This window comes from Phocoena phocoena, chromosome 7 (assembly GCF_963924675.1).
Source record: "Phocoena phocoena chromosome 7, mPhoPho1.1, whole genome shotgun sequence".
NCBI lineage: Eukaryota > Metazoa > Chordata > Mammalia > Artiodactyla > Phocoenidae > Phocoena > Phocoena phocoena.
The window spans coordinates 93,987,101-94,010,456 of NC_089225.1; the positions used below are offsets into that span (position 1 = coordinate 93,987,101).

Sequence of the window (23,356 nt, forward strand, 5' to 3'; positions counted from 1 at the left end):
GAAGTACTACTATATGCGCCAGCATGGGAAGAAAAAATTACAGAACAGTAAGAACACTACAGTCACAGTTTTGTAAATAACAAAATACACACAAGTGTATATGTGTGCATGTGGCTGACTCATAGAAAATCACCAGGAAAGGGATTTAGGAGATGGGCAGAATGGGAAAGCTCATTTTTTTCTTTTATATACTTCCATACTACCTGAATTTATTGCAATGCTCTTATTTTGTAATAAACTAGAAAATTATTAGACGATATCCTTCTCCTCACCCTTACGCTAAATGATTTAGATGGACTTTTTTTGTTGTTTATATGAGTTGCTAGAGAAATTCAGAAAGCTTGATAAACTTACTTAGAACAAGGTACAGAAGTAACTAGCAAATAATGAGTTATTTCCACATCAGAGGCATTTGTAGCCAAATATATTGCTTTTCTGCTTGGGCTGATACTGATTCCTTTCAATCTTCAACTCAGAGTGCTACATGTAAGCACCTTCTAGGTCCCTGGTGTTGATAAGAGCCTAGTCACCAGAGCAAGAAAGAGTGCTGTCTTGCCTCACAATTTCCACTTGCAATTCCTACTTTCATTTCACCCACTGTCAACAGAAAGAGAATGACTAACTTGAGGACAGAGACAAGGATTTAGCTTGAATTCAATGTGAATGGTCTTAGGTTCAATATTCTTTGATGGAATCAGGACTCCTCTGGTCTAAGAGCATCTGTCAAATAGAGGAAGAGGGTTTCAATTCTGTTCCCTACATCCTGCCCTTGTGAGCTAGGGCTTTCAGCATCCTCTCAGAAAAGGGACAAAGTCATCTGGATGTGAAAGACAACACAATAATCACTTTAAAAAGCATGCCTCGGGGGTTTCCCTGGTGGCGCAGTGGTTGAGAGTCCGCCTGCCGATGCAGGGGACACAGGTTCGTGCCCTGGTCCTGAAAGATCCAACATGCCGCGGAGCGGCTGGGCCCATGAGCCACGGCCGCTGAGTCTGCGCGTCCGGAGCCTGTGCTCCGCAACGGGAGAGGCCGCAACAGTGAGAGGCCCACGTACAGCAAAAAAAAAAAAAAAAAAAAAAAGCATGACTCGCACTTCCCTGGTGGCGCAGTGGTTAAGAATCCGCCTGCCAAGGCAGGGGACACGGGTTCGAGACCTGGTCTGGGAAGATCCCACATGCCGCAGAGCAACTAAGCCTGTGCATCACAGCTACGGAGCCTGCTCTCTAGAGCCCGCGAGCCACAACTACTGAGCCCGCGCGCCACAACTACTTAAGCCCACATGCCTAGAGCCCATGCTCCGCAACAAGAGAAGCCACCGCAGTGAGAAGACCACGCACTGCAGCGCGCAAAGAGTAGCCCCCGCTCGCCACCACTAGAGAAAGCCTGCGCGCATTAACGAAGACCCAACGCAGCCAAAAATAAATAGATAAATTTATTTTTAAAAAGCATGCCTCAAAATCCAACTTGTAATTCACACCAAAAAATAGGAGCCTTCTCACTGGAAACTGAATTGGCTAACATTTTATTTTATTTGCCCAATTTAGGTTTCTATAACAATTTTCAGGAAACAGCCATTAATTCTGGAATAAAAAAATAAAGCTGAGCAAGTCAGAGTAAAAATTATTTGTATACTCTTTCACTGAAGGAAATGCATTTCCAATACATTATTTTTTTTTTAAGTACATTGGAAAGTTGAACAAGGATCTGACCAATCTGCCGTGAAGCCTGGTATCTGACCTTCACAGAAAATGATAACCGATTCTACTTTTCTAATGGATTTTCCTGAACAGGGTTAGAGTTTTGGTGTTGGAAGTAAAGTGGGTAGTAATGGTGATGAAGCTACACCAGGGTCAGATTAAGAAATGCTAATTTTCTTTTTCTTTCTTGTTAAGATGTATTTTTTCCTTTTTTTCAACATACTCTTTTTAAGTTCATATGCTGTGCCGGGCATGAGAAACACAATGGTAAGCAAAGACAACTTACATGTTCATTAAAAAAATTTGAAAAATGAGTACAGTTTAACCACTCATCATTCAAATCATTTCCAGAAAAAGTAGTTGCTGATAACAATATTACAAACTTCTTTTCAGTCTTCTTCTGCATATATATTTTTCATTAACAATTAAATTGGAATGCTATATTTTGTTTAGAATCCTGATTTTTTTCAATTATATGGTATGCATTTGACAACAAAATCTTCAATAGCAAGATGTTTAAATAGCAGCATATTTCATTGTTACTGATTTAGTCTTTTCCCTTATCATGTTTCACTATTCAACACTACATTCTTGTACACAAATCCGTGCTTGTCCCTGATTATTTCCGAAGAGTAAATTCCTGAGAGAGGAATTACTAGGTCATACAGCACAAATACTGTTAATACTTTCGGATTTTTTTCCCCAAACTGACCTCTAGAAAGCTTGTAATAATTTACATTCTTGCCTGCCTTCTCACTTCCTCATCAACACTTTCATTTTCTCCAATGTTTTAAAATTCTGTTAAAAAACCAATGGCACCTTTTTATTGCTATATTTTGCATTTCATTGCCAAAAAAGTTGACTATTTTTTCATATACTTACTGCTTTTTTTTTAGTTCTTGATTTAAAATGCGTGGCCCATATCAGAAGCCTATCTTTCTATCAGTTGTTAGATCTTTTCCTTATTTATTTATGAGATCTCTTTATATAATAAATTTGTTGTACATGTAAATGTTTTTCTTCATGTTCCTTCAAACTTTATTCACATATATTTTTTAATTCAATGAGGATATACACCCTCATATTTATCTATTTTCCCTTTTGTGGTTTCTTTCCTTGTTTATTGCTTATAAAGTCCTCCCTTCACCCAAGTTAAGGTAAATATTACAAGAGATTCGAGAAGATTATATGATGGGAGACTTTTACCTTTTCCAGTTAAATGAAGTCTTCCCATGTTTCCTAATCATTCATTAGGCAATAAATAGAATCTATTTATTTATTTGGCCCAGCAGCACGGCTTGTGGGATCTTAGTTCCCCGCCCAGGGATCCAGCCCAGGCCCACCGGCAGGAAAGCCCTGAGTCCTAACCACTAGATCGCCAGGGAATTCCCTAGAAAGAATTAATTTTAAATTCACATCCCAAAAAAAAAAAAATTCACATCCATAATTAGCTTCATAGCATGATTCCACACGTCTCCGTAATCCCCACCTCGGACACAGTATCTTTGGCTCTAAATTTTCCCTTTAGTTTACAAATAGTGGTTCATCATCCACCGCTTCTCCACAACTTTTCTTAGAACTCTCCTCTCTCCACTCTCCCTCGCGGTTTAAATTTCACCCACAGCTACACTTCCTTTGCTTTGCAACTTCACGCTCTCCTAAGCCCGCCTCTGGCCCCCTGGCTCCCGACCCCAGGTTCCGCCAGCTTCTAAGGCTCTCTCGCTCTGAGTAACCTAGCCCAGGGGCCTGCTCACGCACCTAGATGCAGGAGCTCGGTCGCGATGGCCTTTCCGATGCCCGTAACCCCGCCGGTGACGATGGCCACTTGGTGCTGCATCAAGCCTGCTGCCAGGCAAACTCACGGCCACGGGACATTTGAGTGATGAAGCGTAGGCCAGGTTAAGTCAATGGGCCCACGCCGCCTTATAAATATGCCGGACCTAGGGCTCATGCCCAAGTGACCGCCCGGGCCCCGCCCCGCCCCGCCCCGTCCCGCCCCGCCCCGTCCAGTCCACTCGCGCTGCCTCGCGTCGCCCCGCCCCTCTCCATAGCCCCGCCCCACCCCGCGCGGCCGCCTCAGGGGCTCTCTATTCTCCCAGCAAAGAACCGCTCCCCCAAGGCGGCGTCCATACGGTTCAAACTGTCCGCCTGCCTATCTCCCCGGCACGTGTAGGTGAGATTCTTTGTTCCTTGTGTGTGTGTGTCTGTGTGTGTGTGTGTGTTATTTCGATGCTTTTGGGAAAGGGAGGAAGACAAAAAGAGGGATTGTGCTCTATTTTGAAAAATTCAATCCTCAGTGCTATAGCTCTCACGGTTAATTAAAATTAAATCTCCAGTGCATCTGGGTAAAGAGAGGCTGCAGCTCGGGAGCCTCCCGTATTGCCTTCTTCCTTGCTGCGCCCGCCCGCATTGGAAGTCCAGCGATGCTCTGGCTCCAGCTGCTGTGTGCAGCTGGCTGGGAAGGAAAGGGGCAACCTTAGCTGAGGGCGGAGAAATCCGGCTTCATCCTCCGGAAGGGATGGGAATGAGAGGGGGAGGGGGGAAATACAATTGTAGTTATCCAGAGAACCAAGATAATAAATGATTTTTAGAAAAAACTCAAGCCCACCTCCACCTCATCTCCCTCTCCTCACTGAGGAATGAAGGGAAGAAGGAAACTTTACCAGATTTGAGATTTGATACATTTCTGCTGGGCTGCATAAATTGATGAGTCCAAAAGATCTTTCCTCGAAGGGTGTATGCTTCCTGCAAGAATGCATCTGTAGGTGTGTGTTTGAGATCCTACCCTCTAGTTCATTCCTTATGCAGAGGAGCGTGCCTCCTGAGGATGGGGGAAATTTCTCATCCATGTTTTGGTGCCCATTAACAGTGATTTATTATTCAAATTCTCCATCTTGCTTCCTGCTGTCAACCCACCAGAGTGGGATTACACCTGGACTAGCCTGGGGAGACTTTGCCTGAGAACTTGACAAATCTAGGGAATATGTCAGGTGCTGTGGTCTTAACAATCCAGGCAGGATCATGTTTCTAAGTCTGTTTTCAGAGTGTTGCAGGAAGGGGGACCCTTTCCAGGGCCTAAGAGTGGGCTCTTGTCTAACACTCGGAAAAGAATTGTTGGAGGAGACACATGTGCTGACAAAGCAAGAGATTTTATCGGGAAGGGGTGCCCGAGCAGAGACCAGTAGGGTAAGGGAATCCAGGAGGACAGCTCTGCCACGTGGCTCACAGTCTCAGGGTTTTACGGTGATGGGGTTAGTTTCCAGGTTGTCCCTGGCCAATCATTCTGACTCAGGGTCCTTCCTGGTGGCTTCCACATCACTCAGCCAAGATGGATTCCAGCGAGAAGGAATCTGGGAGGTTGGTAGGACATATGGACTGATGTCTCCTCTCTCGTTTTGACCTTTCCTGAATTCTTCCAGTTGGTGGCAGCTTGTTAGTTCCGCGTTCCTTACCAGGACCTCCTGTTTAAGGTAACTCATGCAAGTGGTTACTCTTGGGCCTGGCCAGGGTGGGTGGTTTCAGTCAGTGGTTCCCCTAACAAGAGTACTGTATTTTCCCCAGCAAGGTATTAAAATAATGTAAAAACAAACAAATGCCATCATTCTTTTGTTGGGTCCACCACTGAGTTAGAGTGAATTGGAAATGGATCTGGTTGAGAGTGGAATCAAACATCACTTCCTCCCTGTTCCGCCATCCCCCTGCCCTCCTCTGACCTCCTTTGAGAAACACCTCCCCCTCTATCTTTGTTGCTGACAGATTCCAATCAACACTGCTTAAAGAAGGGAAGCTATCTCTTCCACTTCTCATTTGCAGGATAGTTTATCAAGGAATCACTTCTACTAACTCAGATCTAAGAGGTTTCTTATTCCGAAAAATTCCAGGCTTTCTTTCTTGGGAGGAAGGAACAATTTAAATTTCTTTCAAAGGTACTTTTATTGAAGATCTAATTAAATGTGATTTGTGACCTGGTCTGGACTTGGGGATTTATGGAACTCTGCCAGGGTGGGTCAACATGGGCCTCTGTGTGGTGGCTGAGTGGCCTCAGAGAGGGATTCTGCAGTCCTCCAGTGAAAAGGTGACTGGACTGGCTTCAAGCCAGTTTTGCTTGCTGAGGATGGCAAGGAGCCATTCCTCAGCCTCAGGGAAGCTATGAGCAGTCAGAAAGCTCATTTTCACAGTCCAAAGAGAGCCTGTGATTAAGGGAGATGTGGAGTCTCTTCAAGAGATCTTTTGTTAAAAAGAAAAAGGCGTGTCCTCTCTGCCCCTGCCTCTGACCTCAGTCAGGGTTTGAACGTCTGCTAACCCCAAAAGGCCTGGAGGCACAGCAGTAGTTCTGCCTCTTGAAGGCTCTTTGTTTCCAGATTTTAGCTCTGACTCTTGGTTGAGCCCTCTCTTCTCAGGGCATCCGTGCCCTGCTGCAATGACTGTCCCTTTGGCCAAATCAAATGCTACCTGGCACTCTGCATCCCTGCCCCCTTTGTCCTGGGGAAAAAGGCATCTCCATGGCTATGATCTCGCCACATTCCCACTCTGTCATACCCCTTAGCACTCCCTCCGTTCATCTTCTGAGATGCTCTTGCTTTTCACCCATCTTCCACCCCTCCCCCACCCCATCTGCCTGGTAACTTCATTTTCTCCCCTTCAGGAAGCAGCTGCTGGCTCAGACTGACAGGGGCCTGTGGGATTCTCAACACTGAGACAGAATCTCGGTGCTGAAGGAATATCAGTGAGGCATATCTAGCCCCGCCTGCCTTGATGTAAAAGCAGTCCTGAGCCAACTTATATAAGTAAGATTCTTAACCAGTTCACAATATTCAGCCAATATTTATTGAGCACGTGTCTATTCTAGACGTGGGGGTTACGGTACAGTGGACAAGACAGTTAGGTGTCCCTGCCTTGGTAGAGTTTATGTTCTAGGATGTACACATGTTGGTAGTTAGGGGTGGAAGGAGTATGTGTGCCGTGAGAGGTAGGACAATAAATAAACAAAAGATCAGACAATAAAGATCAGCTCTAACCGCCCTTACACTAAAGCTGCTCAAGCTCCTTATACCCAGCTACCTTCACTACTGGGAAATATTTCCTCTGTAGACAGTCAGATGCTCCCCAGATGATGAACCAGCCTCAGTGTGGGAGCCTTTCAGGACCAGGAGACAAGAGAAATGCTGCTCACAGGACCACAGAGGAAAAGGCTGCAGCCTGACTGTGCTCACAGTCAACCAGAGCAACGGGCTAGAAGCTGCGACTTCTAAGCTGCTGTTCCATCATCGTGCCAATCACTTGATACTGGTCTGAACCAAATTTCCTTTCATCTTTACATTGGTGAGACGGTCTCTCTGGGAGTGGCTAATAGTAATTTTCAGTGGTAAAATGGCAAACATTTTATTTCATGGTTGGCCTAACACCTCTAATGGTGGCAAACCAAGATGCTAACGGGGGAGTTTGGCCACCGCAGACAGGTGATATGTAGCCCTCTGAGTGACAGATACACAAGTCAGAAAAGAACTGGAAGAACAGCAGGGCTGGAGCAAGGCACAGCTCACTGTAGTAGTCGTAAATGAACTTGAAAATGATGATACTTTACCCACTTAGCCCCAGTTCGTATGCCTTGGAAGAGGAAGATGTGTTAATAGCAGTGAAGGTGCAAAAAGTCAATTCCTGATCGTACTTAGTTAAACCGGTGGAGCAGGGCACCCTAATTTGGAAGCATTATAAGCCAGAGACAGCAGAATGGCAGCCTATCTGTGATTTGTTTTGGTTGTTTGTCCACACGGTAATTTATTTAAATTTGGACTAATTGCAGTAATTAAAATCAGGAACTTTCTCATGAAATTTCAGGCAACCCATACCAAATGGACCTGAATTTCTCTATGAAAGCAGTTGGCTGAACAGTGGGCTTGGTGGGAAGAAGAGAGGAGAACAGTAACTTGCTATTTCAGATGAGACCTGAGTGAGCTTTATGTTTACCACAGCCCCCACCATTCCCTGTGTCCAGTTGCTAAGGCTTGGTGTCATTGCCATTTATCAGCTTTTTCCAGCCACACTTCATCCATATATGTTACTTGCTTCCCTGCAATTAATCTAAGAGCAGAGGCTTCAAAACTCCCTGGCTTCTCCACCTACCAAGCCCACAAGTTCTGCTGAGTATCTGGGTGGGTTTGGAGAAGGCCCCGGATCAGGTGTGCTTCAGTGACCACCTAGGAACAGAGAATCATGAACAGACTCCAGGGAAATCATGCCTGATGATCAGAGGTCCATGAAGCAGCAGTGAGCCACCACTGTGGAGGTGGGAGTGGGAGTTAGTGACCAAGTGACAGGATGGGAGTAATGACCAGACTTCCTGCTGATGACTCGGCTCTACCAAGGCACTACACCTGGGTAGGTAAGTTCATTTTGTGGTGTTGTGGAGATTTGGGGTGTTCACTGACTGCTTAAGAGCTGTTGGTTTTCTTTTAATAAAAATCTAGAGGAGTACATAGGCAGCTAGTGTGATTGAAGCATTGGAGTTATACATGAGGGAGATGGTACAGCCTAGGATGGCAGGACAGGGAGAGGCCAGATCACACAAGTCCTTAGGCCACATGAAAAGTTTGGATTTCATTTTATATCAATGGGAAGTCACTGGAGGATTTTAAGCAGAAAACGGCCTGATTTTATGTATGTTTTCAAAAGATCTTTCGAACTGCTAAGTGGAGAATTGATTTGAAGACAGCAAGAGTAAAAGCCAGAAGATATGGAGCATTTTTAGAACCTTAGTAAGAGATGATGGCCTCTTAGACCAGAGTGGTAGCAATGAAGATGGGGAAAAGTGGTGGATGCATTTAAGAATTATCTGGAGAATTTTCTTCAAGGGTGGCTTAAAACCAGTTATTTTATGCGTAAGTTCCAGAGTCTGAGTATATACTTTAAAACCTATTTTCCCCCCCAGAATGACTGAGGAGTCAGAGCTAATGGTGGATTGAGGTTAACAGTCTGCAGTATCACATTCGTTAATAATCTTTGGACTGGGGGTGGAGGTGGAGGATGGGTGAAGCCTACCTTCCAGGAAAAAGAGCAGAGTCCTGTGTCTTTTCTTAATTCTATTGACTAAAACCTTGGAAACTAGAGAAATTTTCTTCCTACCCTCTCTCTTATGATATGTAAAAGAAAGGAGAAATGTTCAAAACCTGCTTCTCAGCTCAAATGCTAACAGCATAATAAAGTGTACAGAAATGAGGAAAATAATTAAGCCTTCCTCTCTTAACCCTTGTTCACATCATATTTACAAATAGGCATTTTCCCTTCCCCTTTGCCTTACCGGGTCAACAAGTACGTACTGAGTATCTGCTACATGTCCAGCCCTGGGGTCTTCCCATTAGAGGTAAAGAAGTGTAAGACAGTTCCTGACTTCTAAAATTTTATAATCTTCGGTGGGGAGATGAATGAAAAATCATGAAGCCATTCATAATCAGTTCAAGATGATATAAAATGCTGCATAATTAAGCACTAAGAGAGTATGGTACAAACGACAAATACTACTGGAATACAGAGTAGGAAAAGGCAGAAGAAAGGGATTGGAAACTAACATCTATGAAGCATCAACTCATACTAGGCATTGGACACTCGAACACTCATGTCATTCTCACCTCCCTCCTACAACAACAGGATTGGGGTCGGGGAGAGACATGTAGGCTGGGGTGGTCACAGGAGGGAACATGAGTGAGTGAGTCTCTTGAGCCAGGATTGAAAGAGGTGGAGAAGAGTGAAAAAGGTGAAGGAACCGACATAAGTAAATGTGTCAACTAGTCATGTTATGGGGAATGGGAAAAACTGCTATGGAACCCTAGGATGGAGCATGAATATGGAGAGCCTCAAACACCAGGCAGACCCTTGAGATATATTTTAGTCAGAAATGGCAAGATAGTGATGATTACTGGACAAAATAAAAATATCTTGTGTCATAATCACCATTTAAAACGGTAGAGGAAGAATTCTGAAATGGAAGGCAGAGGAACTTACGTGGAGGAAGTAGTGCAGGGGCTGTATTCTAGCATATGGTGGTAGTAGAAATTGAAATGAACACATTACCAAAGAGATTCCATAGGAATGAGTGGCAGGACTTAGAGACTGATTAGTAATGGGGACATAGGAAGATATCCTTAATATAGGAGATGGATTCATCAAAGACAGCCCTAGAGGTTTAAGTATAAAATCTGGGGTAAATGTTGGCAGGCAGCAAAGCATGGTAAATAAAACATGGGCTCTGAAATTAGCAAAGCTGAGTGTGAGTCACAGCACCAATTACTATGTAACCTTGAGCAAATTACTCCTCTGCATGGGGACAATAATAGTACCTCCTTCCTTGGTTTGCTGTGAGGATTACACAATAATGATTATTGAAAAGCACTTAGAACAGCCCCTGGCACACAGTCAACATCCAGTAAGTTTTAGTTATTACTATTATTAAGTCCAGATGTCCTCATTGCAAAATAGTGCTTCTTCTGTTAGGAATTGTGCAAGTTAGGCTTAAATCCAGTTCTCTCACTTCTTTATTTAACATGGCAGAGCTTAATAATGTCAAGTGAGGACATTAGAACCTACTTTATCACAGAAAGCTCCTGTACTCTGGATCTTCCCATTTTTAGAACATCATGTGCTCTTAGAGACGTCACCAAACGAATTTCATAGTCCAACAAGCTCCATGCATAAGAATGTGAAGGTAATGGTACTTATTTTGTTCAAACAGGCAAAGTCAGGCTGTGAAGATTTAGTGAAACCTTAATTCCACCTGTGGGCGTTTTCAATTCTGTCGCTGAGCACCTCATTTGTTTCAGTCACTGGGCTATGTGCCCAAGATACAAAGGTGATAAGACCCAGTACCCACCTTCCATCCAGTGGGGAAACAGGAGAGAAAATTAACAATTAAAGGACAAAGGAGAAGTATTTAGGTGATACTTGGACAATGGAGGAGAGCTACCTGCTGAGAAGGTTGCTCAGACTTTGGGGAGTTTTGGCATTTAAAGAAATGTGATAGAGTCAGTCTTGGTACCTGGTAATACAGAAGATGCATCATATTAAGACATGGAATTTGCTTCAAATTGAGCGGCATTTAGCGCCTAGTTAGATTTTTGTCTGTTTCATAATCCTCCCCATTCCCCATCCTGCCCTGACTGGGCCAGTCCACTAAACGTTGGGGCCATTTAATACAAATAAGAGGAGAAGTTTTATTGTTTGGGATAAAGAGACACGAAAGAGTGTGCATGTGGCCTTGAAAGAAAGGAAGTACTCAGAGAGCACTGAAACAAAATGAAGATTTGAGAATTGGGAACAAAAGTAACAAAAAGCTGGCACCCTGGAGTTACTGAGAGTAAACAGTCTCCGGGTGCCTGGGGCAACAGAACTGTGAGTGGAGTCTACTTACAGTCTACTACAATTCTCAATTATAAATACAGTTATTTGGAAATTAGGACATTTGTTTGGTAAATAATTCAGAAACTTTTCGTATCAATAGAAGCTGCCACTGTTCTCATTAAAGAAAGGTATTTAACAGTATAATTGACAATAATATTATATAACAATGGCGCCACTTGCCTCCTCCACTAAGTTTAAAACTGGGTTTGTTAAAAGCACATGAGGGACTTCCCTGGTAGCGCAGTGGTGAATCTGCTTGCCAGTGCAGGGGACATGGGTTCGATCCCTGGTCCGGGAAGATCCCACATGCCGCGAAGCAACTAATCCCGTGTGCCACAACTACTGAACGTGCGCGCCTAGAGCCCGTGCTCCGCAACAAGAGAAGCCACTGCAATGAGAAGCCCACGCACTGCAGTGAAGAGTAGCCCCCGCTCTCTGCAACTAGAGAAAGACCATGGGTGTCAACGAAGACCCAACACAGCCATAAATACATAATTTTTTTTTTTTTAAAAAGGCCCATGAGAGTATTCTGGCTAATAAATAAAGAAGAAATGAGAGAAATAGAATGTCATCATTTTTGTAACACCTAATGAACGAATGGGTCTGGCTGATAGTCGTCAATGGCTACTAATTTCACGGAGTCAAGCAGATATTAGCTACCTTCTGATGGAAATACAAAACACCATCTATAACATCTTGCCAAAACAACCAACCAACCAAAAAAATTCTAACCCAAATCTGAGTAAGCCTCTTTATTTAGCTACCAATTTATAGGAAATATGTGGTTCAGAGGAACATACTATGGGGGTTGCAATCCTCAAGATCTAGGCTATGAGAATCAGCAAGGTAAATGACCTTTCTTTAACAAATAAATAGAAAGGAAAAGGAAAAAAAAATTGGTTGGGGAATATATGGACCTGTTCCGTCCAATATAGTAGCCAATAGCCACATGTGGCTATTTAAATTTAAATTCGTTAGAATTCAATAAAATTCAAGATGCATTTCCTGGGGAATTCCCTGGAGGTCCAGCGGTTAGAACTCCACACTTTCACTGCCGAGGGCCCAGGTTCAATCCCTGGTCGGGGAACTGAGATCCCACAAGCTGCTCAGCATGTCCAAAAAAATAATAATAATAAAAATAAAAATCATTTCCTCAGTTGCACTAGACTCTTTTCAGGTGCAATGGCAGAAAGTTCTATTGGACAGCGCTGCTATAGACAGAGGTTTGCGATCTGTGTCCATTGCATAGATCTTATTTGAATCCTAATTCAAGAAAATAGAATTTAAAGTTTTAAATAGGGAAATTTGAACTGACCAGATATTTAATGTTATTAAAGAATCATTTAAATAATTAGGTGCGATAATGGTATGGTGATAATCTTTTCTTAAAAAGAAAGTTCTTATATGTAAGAGGTACATGCTGAAAGAGATACAGATGAAATGAAATGATATCTGACATTTGCTTTTAAATAACATGAGGAGATAAAACAAAATTGGCTACTAATATTTTGATTATTGTTGAAATTGGGTGAGAGGTACAGTAACGATTCATTCAAATTATTCTCTTTGCTTTTATAAATGTTTGCCACTTTCCCTAATAAAAATGTTCTCATTTTACATGTTTGAAACGTTCCATAATATAATAACATTTTTTTAAAAGAAGCAGACAAGCAGCTACCTGTTTTTTTGGCTGTGTTGGATCTTCGTTGCTATGTGTGGGCTTTCACTAGTTGCGGCGAGTGGGGGCTACTCTTTGCTGCAGTGCGTAGGCTTCTCATTGCGGTGGCTTCTCATGTTGTGGAGCACAGGCTCTAGGTGCACAGGCTTCAGTAGTTGTGGCAGCAGACTCAGTAGTTATGGCTCGCGGGCTCTAGGCTCACAGGCTTCAGTAGTTGTGGTGCACGGGCTTAGTTGCTCTGTGGCATGTGGGATCTTCCCAGACCAGGAATCAAACCCACATCCCCTGCACTGGCAGGCAGATTCTTAACCACTATACCACCAGGGAAGTCCCGCAGCTACCTGTTTAAATGCCACTGGCTGGGTATTTGCTAAGTGGCACCTCTTTAGCAATAGCACTCAAAACATTCCGTTCCTCTTAATGGCTCCATGTACCAAAAACACAGACCGATCAGTTTCTTCCTTAAAAGATATTGTATAGACTCTCTTCTCTCCCACCTCTTTTTACCTGGAGAGCAAAAGAGGAGAAAAGTGTTGCGTGAAAAGTGTGCATTCTTTCCACTGGCCTCCCAGAAGGTGATAGTACAAATCCCAGCCATTCTGGGATGTTGGGCCAACAAGAAGCCAGGAGACAAGTGTCTTTATAGAATATCAGAGAAGGCATGGTTAGTGGAGTTGTGCCATTGTTGGATGGCTTGTTCAAAGTTGCATTCAACCATTTGAGTATAGTTGTAATGGCTGACCCAATAGCCAGAAGCCTGGAGTGCTGGTGCCAGCCATAGCAATCTCCATCTGTGGTGAGAGGAAGAATGGTCCTTAATCTGTCTGTAAGGCTTCCTCACCCAACTTCCTTATACTTGGCAACCCCCAGCTAGATTGATGAGTTTTGCATAATATATGCAACACAAAATATGGCAACACAAATAATATTTTATTAACAATGATTCATTCCTGTAAAAGTATTTCCATAGCACTCCCAAAATAAACTTTTATGAGAAATAAAGGGAGGCAAAGGCTTCTGCCAAGTTGAGGACCACTTCCTAAACCCCTCTCCATCTCACCCTATTCATTCCCTGTTGATGATTTTGCTTTCCTATCTTTCAAGTGCAACTCATCGTTGGAACGTCTTTGCATAGCCCCATCCTGGAAGAAGCTCTGTGATGTGTGGATCGTGAGTTTGCTCAAGCAAATTGGACTCTTTACAAGGAATAGCTAGATTTGAAGACTAGGATGGAAGAGCCAGCACCAGTGGAAGGCCAGGGCCAGCTCCCAAGCCCCCACCAGGGCTCTCTGAGGAAAGCCATGGCAGCTGCCCTGGCCCTTGATGGGGAATCCACACTGGGTCGCAGGAAAAAGAAGAAGAAAGAGTCCCGCCCAGAATCTATTATCATCTACCGGTCAGAGAGTGAGAAACTGGATGAGGAGCCTGGGGAATTAGAAGGTGGAGATCAGCCTAAAGAGGAGGAGGGAGATGATTTCCTAGACTATCCTCTGGATGATGGTAAGTCTCTCTGGGGCCACCTACTTAAAGCCACAGGAAGGAAACCAAATGAGGATCCTCCAGAAGACAGACAGGCATCTGCTCACTGACGTACTTCTTGTTGATACATTTCTTCTCGCAGTGTTGCAGTCTTCATTCAACAAATCGATAGTATTTGTTGAGCGTTTATTATGTTCTCTTCTAGGTGATACAGAAGAGATCTCTGCCCTTTTGGAACTCCTTGTGTAATGGAAGAGACCGATTTATACACAAAAAATAGTAATACAAGACAGCCATGCTAACTATTTAATACATGTAAGATAAAGAAACTAATATTTGACTTTCATAATAATCAGGAAAATGCAAATTATAATAACGAATTATAGTAATCCTTCACATGTAGGATGGCCAAAAATTGGGTAAAACATGATAACATCAATGTGTGGACATGGATATATTCTCGTATACCTCATGTGGAAGAGGAATCTGCTTCAGGGAAATTTGTCAATATCTATTAAATTTAAAATTCAAAATATGCATAGCCTATGTCCAAGAAATTCTCAGTATCTACCTCATGCCCATGTGCGTAAGGAATCATGTATAAGAATGTTTGTTTCTGTTAAGGAAACTGTGGAGTGTCCATATTAAGTGTCACTACACAGCAATAGATGGATGAGGTAGATCTCTGTGTCGATGGTCACCCCTAAGACATACGCCCACGGTGAACAAGACAAGCAATGCCTCTGCCCTCATGCAGTTTACCTTCCAGTCAGGGGAAGACAGACAGCAAAAAGTCAGCAGATAAGAGACAATTACAGGTAGTGGTACGGGTTCCAAAGACAGTAAACCTCAGTGATGGGAAGATGAGCAAATGAGGGAGGCGGGTGGAGGGAAAGATTGTGTGGTTGGGGATGCCTCTCGGAGGAAGAGACGTTTGCTCTTGAGGCAGCCCCATTCTGTCCGTCTACCAGCCAGGGGGCTAGGAGTCCACAGGGCCTGGGGGACATGCCAACCGAAAGCCTATACCCTCCTCCCATCCTCCACTTCTAGACTACACTTCACATACTAAGGACTGTGGACTTTGCTGTTTCACTACCTGCAATCTCACTGCTGGGATGGCCAAAGAGTGGCTGTTTGGTGAGGGTGGTGGTGATGGTAGTGGTGGTGACGATGGTGATGCTGGTGGTGGTGATGCTGTTGATGGTGGTGATGCTGGTGGTGGTGATGATGGTGATGCTGGTGGTGGTGATGATGGTGATGCTGGTGGTGGTGATGGTGGTGATGCTGGTGGTGGTGGTGGTGGTGATGCTGTTGATGGTGATGCTGGTGGTGGTGATGCTGGTGATGCTGGTGGTGGTGGTGACACTGGCGGTGGTGGTGACGCTGGTGGTGGTGATGCTGGTGGTGGTGGTGATGCTGTTGATGGTGATGCTGGTGGTGGTGGTGGTGATGCTCTTGATGGTGATGCTGGTGGTGGTGGTGGTGACGCTGGTGGTGGTGACGCTGGTGGTGGTGATGCTGGTGGTGGTGATGATGGTGATGCTGGTGGTGGTGATGGTGGTGATGCTGGCGCTGGTGGTGGTGATGATGGTGATGCTGGTGGTGGTGATGGTGGTGATGCTGGTGGTGGTGGTGGTGATGCTGTTGATGGTGGTGCTGGTGGTGGTGATGATGGTGATGCTGGTGGTGGTGATGGTGATGCTGGTGGTGGTGATGATGGTAATGCTGGTGGTGATGGTGGTGATGCTGGTGGTGGTGGTGGTGATGCTGCTGGTGGTGGTGGTGGTGATGCTGTTGATGGTGGTGCTGGTGGTGGTGATGATGGTGATGCTGGTGGTGGTGGTGGTGGTGGTGATGCTGTTGGTGGTGATGCTGGTGGTGGTGATGCTGGTGATGCTGGTGGTGGTGGTGACGCTGGTGGTGATGCTAGTGATGATGCTGGTGTATTTTTGTTGGGGAATGTGTGTATGTTGTGCGTGTGTATGTGTGGTGCCTGCGTGTGTACAGAATTTGGATATGAAGGCTGGGATGTCCACCAGCATATGAGGAGGACCCTCTCAGAGAAGCATGGGGTTAGGAATGAGGAGAGAAGAGAGGTGGGCTGCTCGTCAGTATAACACACACACAGCACCACCTTTACACACAGTAGCTGATACTCAGAAACAGTATTTTCACAGCACTTGTAAACTAGAAATAAGGTCACTATGAAGTGGTGTCTGTGGTAGAGTTCCTCACTCCCCTCCATATCACAGACATGATAGAGGCCCAGAAAAGTAGAGAGAGAATGAGAAACAAATTTAACCTGCTTCAGGGCCCTGATGTGAGAGTTTACCATGGGAGTACTAATCCCTCCCCTGAGGGAAGCCCATTCAGTCCATCGTGGAAACACTGATTTCATACCATGTCAGGGCGTACCATGTCAGGGGCTATAATAATGGACATCCTTGTACTCAGCTCCAGTCTCAGAGGATGACGCTCTGATGAAATGTCTACTCTTCTGATCTTGACTTTCCCCTCTTTATGCCCTGCAGGTATGTGGAACATGCCTGTGGACAGCCACTATGTCACATTAACTGGGACCATCACCCGAGGGAAGAAAAAGGGGCAGATGGTGGACATCCATGTCACGTTGACAGAGAAAGAGCTGCAGGAACTCACCAAGCCTAACGTGTCTTCAAGGGAAATGGCACCTGAAGGCAGAAAGGCCTGCCAGCTGGGAGCAGACCGTGGGCCCCACGTGGTCCTCTGGACACTGGTCTGCCTGCCTGTGGTTTTCATCCTCTCCTTCGTGGTCTCTTTCTACTATGGCACCATCACCTGGTACAATATCTTTCTTGTGTACAACGAGGAGAGGACCTTCTGGCACAAGATCTCATGTTGCCCCTGCCTCATTCTCTTCTATCCAGTGCTCATCATGGCCATGGCCTCTTCCCTGGGCCTCTATGCTGCCGTGGTCCAGCTCTCATGGTCCTGGGGAGCATGGTGGCAAGCTGCCCGGGACATGGAGAAAGGCTTCTGTGGCTGGCTGTGCAGCAAGCTGGGTCTGGAAGACTGTTCTCCCTACAGCATTGTGGAGCTGCTTGAATCTGACAATATCTCAGGCAATCTGTCCAACAAGGATGCCACCCAGGAGGTAGAAACATCCACTGTCTAAACTCCCAACAACTTACTTGATTCTCTGGTCTCAGTAGCCTGTATATCATCTTCCAATTTCAGAATATTCCTTCTTTAAATTATTCCTCCCCCGCCTTCCCCCATACACAGTTCTTCTAGAAATTTTTAGCCCACACTGATCTGTCCTACCATCTTGTTGGTTTCCAGGAGGGCAGAAAACAGAAAAGCAATTTGTGCCCAGATAGTCCATCCAGTGGATAAACTCTTCTTCATTCCTTGCCCTAAGATGACCATTTTTCTGAGACAAGAGAGGTCAGGTGTGTGTCACTTCAGGAGCTTGGAGGTGTTCCTGGTGCCTGGAACCCAGGGGAGATGTGACTAAATGTGACAGGGAGAATAAGGAGGCTCACGGGAGACCCAAGTCCACCAATAAGATAATAGATAGGGATGGAGTGAAATATTTAAGAAGCAGGCTGCAACAGTGTAGCAGAATGTAAAGATATGTGTGTATCACTTAGATTTTGATTTATAGATTAAATATAATTAAAATCCAAATATCAGTAGTTTAAACAAGATAGAAGTCTGTTTCTTTCCTGTATAGAAGAAGTCTGGAGGCAGGCCATCAGGGAAATTGATGAAGTCGTCAGAATTCCAGGCTTTTTTTATTCACCAACCCTCATTGCCTTTATCCTCAGCACCCAGTGCTGACTACATCTCCAGTCATCACATCCCTGTTTCGGATAGAACAGAGGAAAGGGCAACGAAGAGCACATACACCCTCCTAGGCTAAGGCGGCTTCTCAGAAGGCCCCCTTAACACTTGTTGTATCTCATTGGCCAGACCATAGTCACATGACCTCACAAGCAAGAAAGCCTGGGAAATGTAGTCTTTTGGCCGGGCAGCTATATTCTAAATGTTTGGGTTCTGCTAATTTAAGAGACAAGGAAATAATGGCTATTTTGGTAGGCAAGTAAGAATCTCTGGCTCACAGTAATTATTTAAATACATTCAGATCCAAAACTGCGAGTACAGTTTTATTTATGTATGTATGTATTTATTTATTTAAGCCTAAATATTACACAGAGAATTTATACATAGATACTAGCTACATATACTATGCATAAACCACACGTAGATATTAGCAACTCATGTATGTTGCAATTAAATATCTATAATGCCATGTGGTTTCAGGTTTTTTAGAAAGGAAGAGTGAATAGTTGAATACAATTATATCATAGTAGCATAGCTTTCTTCCTGGTAGTGAAGGTGGGCCTGGGTGGTGATGTTTAGTTTAATGTACAGATGAAAGACTGCAAAGGGAGGCATTGCATCTGTCAGACTTTCCCCCAGCAGGGTCAGCAGCCCTAAGCACAAGAAGACAGTTAGCTTTGTGTGGTTTGTCAAAACTCACTCAGAGCCTCACTCACTCAGAACTTTCTTCTCACAGCAAACACAGTCTTTGCTGTGCTGAAAAGCTTGGGTCTTCGTGGACCCTGAGGGTGTAAACCAGATGGATCGAGATTAATAGATTCTGAACTTTAAAAAAATATTCCTGAGGGTCTCTTTCCAATTTCAAAAAAATCAAATCCTAAGAGGTCAAGCAGATTTTGGAGGTTTGAGTCCTTATAAGAATAGCTGGTGCCCTATTCATGGTTCATGTCTCAGGAAGAAGCTGTTGAAAGAACTGCTGTGAATCAAACCAGATGGGTCAAGCAATGCTGTCCCACAGAAGGCCAGGACATTTGCCTGATGCATGGTGCTGTACTCCACCTTCAGAGGAAACCCCTCCTTTTTAAAAATAACTATTATTAGTTTGAGAAAAAAACAACAACTGTGTCCAACACGTTTGAAGATAATGTTGGTGCTCTCTGGTGCTTTGACAGAGATATAAACAATTGAAATGAAGACAAAGAAAATAAAAATAAAATCAGATTAACGTTTGCTCACTTTGTCTTTGAGTTTCTCCAAAATTGCTTTGAACGCTACAGTTTTCAGAAAAGGTTGAGCGTGGTGACTATTTTATATATGTATAATGATCTTAATATGGGTCCTTATGTCTTGACTCTTCCCATAGACCACCAATTTATGAGGATTCTGTTTAGCTGGATTTTTTCCACAGATCACAGATTTACCTAAGCTTACATTAGGAAGTTGCAGCCACATTTGTCACATTTTTGGGGGGGGTTAAGGAAACAAATGGCCAAGGCGAAAAACAGTCATGATAAGGACAAGGGTAAGATGTCCCTGGCAGAACGAAGGAGGGTGGGGTCAGGGTAAGGAGCATGGGATACCTAGGTGAAGTTGATGTAACCCTCACCCTAATTGGGCTCGCCACCTAGTGGAAGAAATAGGCTCATAAAATAAAATTATTTCAAAAGGGCTCAGAGAGGTATGTAAAAGCCTAGACCTGAGGAAGGAAAACTTAACCAAACAGACCTAAAGCAATCTCATCCTTGCTGTCAGCAAATACCTAGAGAATTTTAGAGGAGAAATTAGAGAGTGAAATGCCATACTTGAACATTCTGTTAGCTCATAGTTACCTACTCTTCATGGTGAATATCAGGAAGGAGGACTATGCTTTCCAATTGCTCTGCAGCCATAATATTCTGAGCTTGGTAAACCATGTCTGATCCAGTATGATGATGCCAATGTTCCCAAGCCATCTTGTCCATCGACATTAGGTAGCGCCCTTCATTTCAAGTCCAAGGGGACCAAAACCCCTGTTATCCATGATTTCTAATAAAACAAGGTTCTAAATCTTAAGAAGAACTAATTTTAGATGACTTGAAAGTTTCATTGTGTCATTGATACCAGGCCACCTAGAGCTTAAGTTTTACAGTGTTGCAAATGATTAGTGGCCAACATCAGAAATTTTACCCTCCTTGAATGTAAATTGGTGCAGCCACTATGGAGAACAATATGGAGGTTCCTCAAAAAATGAAAAATAAAAATAAAATAAAATAAAATAAAAAAACGAAAAATAGAACTACCATATGACCCAGCAATCCCACTACTGGGCATATATCCAGAGAAAACCATAATTCAAAAAGACACATGCACCCCAATGTTCATTGCAGCACTATTTACAATAGCCAGGACATGGAAGCAACCTAAATGTCCATCAATAGAGGAATGGATAAAGAAGATGTGGTACATATATACAATGGCATATTACTCAGCCATAAAAGGAATGAAATTGGGTCATTTGCAGAGATGTGGATGGACCTAGAGACTGTCATACAGAGTGAAGTAAGAGAAAAACAAATATATTAACGCATATATGTGTAATCTAGAAGAATGGTATAGATGATATTTGCAAAGCAGAAATAGAGACAGACATAGAGAACAAACATGGATACCAATGAGGAAAGGGGGGGCGGTGGGATGAATTGGGAGATTGGGGTTGACGTATATACACTATTGATACTATGCATAAAATAGATAACTGATGAGAACCTACTGTATAGCTCAGGGAACTCTACTCAATGCTCTGTGGTGACCTAAATGGGAAGGAAATCCAAAAAAGAGGGGATATATGTGTACACATAATGCTGATTCACTTTGCTGTATGGTAGAAACTAACACAACATTGTAAAGCAACTATATTCCAATAAAAATTAATTTAAAAAAAAGAAATTTTCCCCTCTTCGATTAATTTAATTACTAACATGAGCCTGTTGAAATACTTTCTAGGCCCACGATGAAGCCACTCCTGCCTAGATACCACATCAGCAAACCAAAACTTAGGTCACTTTTGCATCCCTTTACATGTTCTGCTTGACCAGAAATGTAGTACAGTCGTCCCTGGCATCAGTGGTGGATTGGTTCTAGGACCCCTGTGGAGACCAAAATCCACAGGGATGCTCAAGTGCCTTACACAAAATGGTAGTACAGCCGGCCCTCCATATCTGTGTTCTGCATCCTCAAATTCAATGAACCAGGGGTTGAATTTGATCTGCAGTCGGTTGAACCTGCGGTTGCCCAGCCCATGCATATGGTGGGCCGACTGTATATCCAGTCAGCCAACCCCCAAACAGCAAGGCAGCTCGGGCTCTATACTTCTTTCCTTGTTCCTTCTCACTCCAAACAAGGCTGACTATGTGGCCGCAGCCAATCCGATATTTTCTATTTTTCTCTTCCTTATTCATTATTATCTATCCTGTAAAAGCGTCCTGTCTTTGTCTCATTTTGTTGTCCTTTGAATGGAAACAGTCTGTTTCATAAAGTGTTAAATAAAATTTGTATCATTGAAATTGTCTTCTTTAATCATTTTTAACAAGCATTTTACATGTTTTTTTAATGGTATTTTAAACTCACATAGAATATGGTACATCACCACTCACATCTTTCTGGGATATAAACTTTTATTTCGTATTTGTACCACATTAAGATTTTAAACTAATTTTTCCAATTGCCCATATAAACGTTGTTACACCTCTGTCAGAAAACAAAGCCTGCACATTTTTATTTTGTATAATGTTCATGAATTCATCACTTATGTAGTTCACTCTCAGAGCAATATCAAACTCAAACACACTTCCGCAACTTCAATTGTAATTTCAAAATAAAAGTATTTCCTTGCTTTTGTTAACTACTCTTAAGGGATGCATATTCTACACTACAGCAAGAGTTTAAAATATCCTTATTGTTTCAGTTATCTCTTGTTGCGTAACACGTGAAACTTACTGGATTAAAATAACCGTTATTTGACTTATTTGCTGGTAATTCTGCGATTTGCGCAGAGCTTGATGATGACTGGTCTCTACTCAATGTCTCTCTAATGCTGAGACAGCTCCCTTGGGGATGCAGCACCTACTCCCAAGATGGCCTCACTTGCATTTCTGCCAAAGTGGTGCTAGCTGTCATCTGGGTGGGCCCCTGGGGCATTGGTGCTCAGTGCTGGTATCAGTTTGCTAAGGCTGCCATAACAAATACCATAGACTGGGTGGCTTAAACAACAGAAATTAATTTTCTTATATTTCTGGAGGCTGCAAGTTTGAGATCAGGGTGCCAGCACGGTTGAATTGAGCCTGAGGAGAGCTCTCCCCTTGGTTTTCAGATGGCTGCCTTCTGCATATTCATATGACCTCTTCTTTGTGCAAATGGCTGGTGGGGTTGGTGAGCGGGGAGTCAGTGCAAGCACACTAACTCTCTTTATAATGGCACTAATCCCATCATAAAGGCGCCACTCTCATGACCTCTACTAACTCTAAGTACCTCCCAGAGGCCCCATTTCCACATACCATCACATTGGGGGTTAGGGCCTCAACATATGAATTTGGAGAGGACACACACACATAACCCCTAATAGCGCTCCTCCGTGTGGCTCCCCACGTGGCTAGGTTGGGCTTTCATAGCATGTAGTCTTATGGTAGTCAGTCTTTATATATGGTATCTGGCTCCCACTAGAGTGCAAAAACCAAATCTGCCAGGTACTCTGAAAGCTTTGGTCCAAAACTGGCCCAGTGTCACTTCCACCACATTTTATTGCATTTTAAGCAGGTCCTAAAGCCAGCCCAGATTCAAGGGAAAGGGACTATATAAGGATGTGGATGCTGAGAGGCATAGCTATTGGGAGCCATCCAAATAATGATTTTCCTTTTCTTATTTCATCCATTTCCCTCATATGTCACAGTGGCTCCCATGCACTTCTCTTTCTGTCCAAAATGCCCCTTCTCCTCTACTAGCCATAGCCCATCACCTCTTATCTTTACCCTTTCCACCTAATTCTGTATCACACAAATCTAAACTGATCCTGAACTGACAGGCTGAAATGGAACCAAAAAAGTCAGAATCCTTTCGTTGTGGAGGACGAAGGGAGTCGCCATTTACACTGTCACATTGGTAATGTTTGTCCCTCACCCTTGATTAATGGAGGCCCTTTGCCAGGAGAAGCAGTGCTTAAAGTCCATATCCATTCTCAACACCATCGCTGCCTAGCTGTCTGGAAGTGTGTGATCCTAAAGACTTCTATAAGGACAGTGGAGAGATGCAAACA

At 43.6% G+C, this 23,356-nt stretch overlaps 2 protein-coding genes across 2 annotated transcripts in view; one reads left to right on the top strand and one right to left on the bottom strand.

Annotated features, from left to right (window-relative positions):
- Positions 1–4,546, bottom strand: part of PECR (peroxisomal trans-2-enoyl-CoA reductase) — a 30,063-nt gene extending 25,517 nt beyond the window's left edge. The window contains exons 1-2 of the mRNA XM_065880173.1: positions 4,483–4,546; positions 3,456–3,554 (exon numbers count right to left, since the gene is read on the bottom strand). Coding sequence (XP_065736245.1) covers positions 3,456–3,554; positions 4,483–4,546 — 163 coding nt within the window. The remainder of the gene's footprint in view (positions 1–3,455; positions 3,555–4,482) is intronic.
- Positions 4,547–13,994: 9,448 nt separating this feature from the next.
- On the top strand, positions 13,995–17,398 carry TMEM169 (transmembrane protein 169). The gene is made up of 2 exons (XM_065881159.1): positions 13,995–14,265; positions 16,776–17,398. The coding sequence occupies exons 1-2, from the start codon at positions 13,995–13,997 to the stop codon at positions 17,396–17,398; spliced, it is 894 nt and encodes a 297-aa protein (XP_065737231.1).
- Positions 17,399–23,356: the final 5,958 nt, after the last annotated feature.